This window comes from Plasmodium brasilianum, chromosome 6 (genome assembly GCF_023973825.1).
Source record: "Plasmodium brasilianum strain Bolivian I chromosome 6, whole genome shotgun sequence".
NCBI classification, from domain to species: domain Eukaryota; phylum Apicomplexa; class Aconoidasida; order Haemosporida; family Plasmodiidae; genus Plasmodium; species Plasmodium brasilianum.
The window spans coordinates 606,654-609,450 of NC_090119.1; the positions used below are offsets into that span (position 1 = coordinate 606,654).

General features: G+C 18.2%; 1 protein-coding gene across 1 annotated transcript; it reads right to left on the reverse strand.

Moving 5' to 3' along the window:
* Window positions 1-215: 215 nt before the first annotated feature.
* On the reverse strand, window positions 216-1,194 carry MKS88_001728 (uncharacterized protein; the record flags this gene model as incomplete). Its single annotated transcript, XM_067214682.1, has 2 exons — window positions 216-968; window positions 1,111-1,194. 2 exons carry the CDS (start codon window positions 1,192-1,194, stop codon window positions 216-218), a joined length of 837 nt encoding a protein of 278 aa, XP_067074614.1.
* Between the last annotated feature and the right edge of the window lie 1,603 nt (window positions 1,195-2,797).

Sequence of the window (2,797 nt, forward strand, 5' to 3'; positions counted from 1 at the left end):
ATGAATTCCATAAGGAATTAAAACAGAAATTCTCCATATACCTTTAGTACGAATATCAAATTATATCATATAAATTGTGTAAAAAAAATAAGAGAAAACAAAAGTCATATATCATATTTTTATTAAAATTTTATACACTCACTCCTAAGCTTATATAATTTTAGGTTTACAATAATACTTACATTAAATTCAATTAATTTTACAAATAGTTTTTTTCATTTTCTATTCCAAAATCTATTGAGATCATATTGTGCTTTTTTAATTTTAGCCATTTTACTATTTTTAATTAATACAAAACCAAAATAAAATGCTATAAAAAAGCCCAAGAAACAGGATATATTTGTTAGGGTTCCAATATTTACCACTTTATAGAATAAAAATAACATTGTAACTAACATAAATACGGATAGAAACGTATGTTTCTTTATAATTTTTTTTAATCGTGAAGATATAGTTCTAGGTTTTACCTTATAATGGTTATTATAATTAGAGTTCGATGAATTTATTAACTCTGATTTAACATGTGCATCTGTATCTTTTAAAAATTTACAATTACCCAATATATTGGAATATTTGCTAAAACCAGAATCAGACTTCAATATGTCAAATAATTCTGGTTCAGATATATCCGATTGTGATTTGAAATCCTTATCATATTCATTAAGTGTTACATCTGATAGTTCAAAATCATCATCAAATTCGGACATACAAGATGGTTTTTTAAAATGGTAATTATACACTAAGGCATTAGGTTCTTTTGGAAAAATTCTATCATTTAATGTTACATTTGAACATTGTGAAAAATTAATTTCATCTTCTAATATATCTTGTTCCATATTTTTGGAACCCGTCTGTGTTAGTCTTGAAGTAGTTCTTGGTTCTACCCGTAATAATAATCTGCTAGTCCTTTCATTTAATACAATTCTTTTTCCTTTTTTGTTATTCCATGATTCACCAAAGGTTGCAATCTAAAAATTCATATAAATGTTCAATATTTAAAAAAAATATATTTATTTCTAAATGTATAAAGCTTTCAAATTAAAATGCAAATATAATAGAATAACTACTAAAAGGAAAAGAATAATCTTAAATTTAATTTTTATATCTTACCTCATAAAAATAATTCAAGTTACATATTAAAAGAATGAAGCCAACAAATATAATAAAAAATAATTTGTTATTTTTTTCAACCATGGAGAATTTACTTAGAAATGTAATATATTTGAGAATAAAAGTAAAATTTATAGATAACTGTAAAATTTTTTTAATAATATTAAATATCAATTTGGCTATAATTTTTCTTATTTCTTATATTTTTTTTTAATATATCAATATGTGAACTTTAATAAATCTCTATAGTTATTTTTTATTATGTGATAATTTTGAAAAAACACTAAAATATACCAAATTAAAAAATATTTTAGTAAATATTCTATGTAAAATTATATATATATATATAATATATAATATCTGTTAAAAAAAAGTAATTTAAATAATTATTTAATAAATATAAAATAATTTAAATTAATAGAATTGTAAATGTAGCAAAAATATTATAAATAACATTATATAAAATGAATTAAATATAAAAAAGTATACACGAGCAAATATGTTAGTACACGTGTATCCACTATATATAAATAAAAAAGTTGTTAATATGTATATAATAAAAAGTAAAATTTAAATAAAATAAATGGTGTTAATATTATATATTAATTACCTTAAAATTAATATTTTAAAATATATCATTTATAATTATGTAAAACGAACATTTTAAAAATTTTTATGAAGTATAAATATGTTTTTTAATACAGTACCTGTTATAGCAGTAGTAACAAAAAGAAAATGTAATAGATAGGAATGATCTAATTAATATAACTTACAAATTATACAATAATAGTATTAAATAATTTATATTCAAAAAATTAATGAAAAATATAACGTATAAAACATACAGTTATATTTAATTTTGTACACATTTATGCTGTGTAAATTAATGTTATATATTTATCAAGATTAAAATGAATAATACAAATTTTAGTAATAAATTTTTTTTTACATATATATTTCCCTTAAATTCATGAATTCGAATATTAATAATATTAGAACTAGAAATTCTTATAACATCTTAATTATATTTTATATGAATTTCCTTGTTAATAAAATATTAGAAAAAGTGAATAAAATATTAAAAAAAAATAAAATTATATAATTAATAGAATGCGTATTTTTAATGTTTAATAACATATTAAAAGGTAGGAAAATTTTTTTTATAATAAAAAAGAACATAAAAATTAAATTAAAAACAATTAAAAGCTTATGTTACGGTATAACTGATTAAAAATTATTACATTATGAAATGAAAATTTATGATCTTTTTTTTATTTGCTATATTATATATTTTTTTACCTGTTTTCATATTACTATAATAAATTAACAACAAATTTATTAGAAGAATAGAATATAGTTAAAGAATATCATATAATTATCAAGAATGAATAAAATACTATGTATTAAAATTTTTTTTTATTTTACAAGTTTTGAACTTTAACGTGTATATCTTATATAATAGGTTAATTTAAAAGATTAATTTTTCTTATTTTCTCCATAATAATTGTATGTAGAAAAAATAATATTCAGTTTTTCTAATAATTATGCAACATATATTTAATATATTCACGTTATAACCCTGAAGGAAATAATAGTCTAATGCGTTTTTTTTTTAAAGAATATAATTTGTTGTAGATATTATATATTTACACATAACCTTTTTATTATCATGTAGATAAAAAAGAGT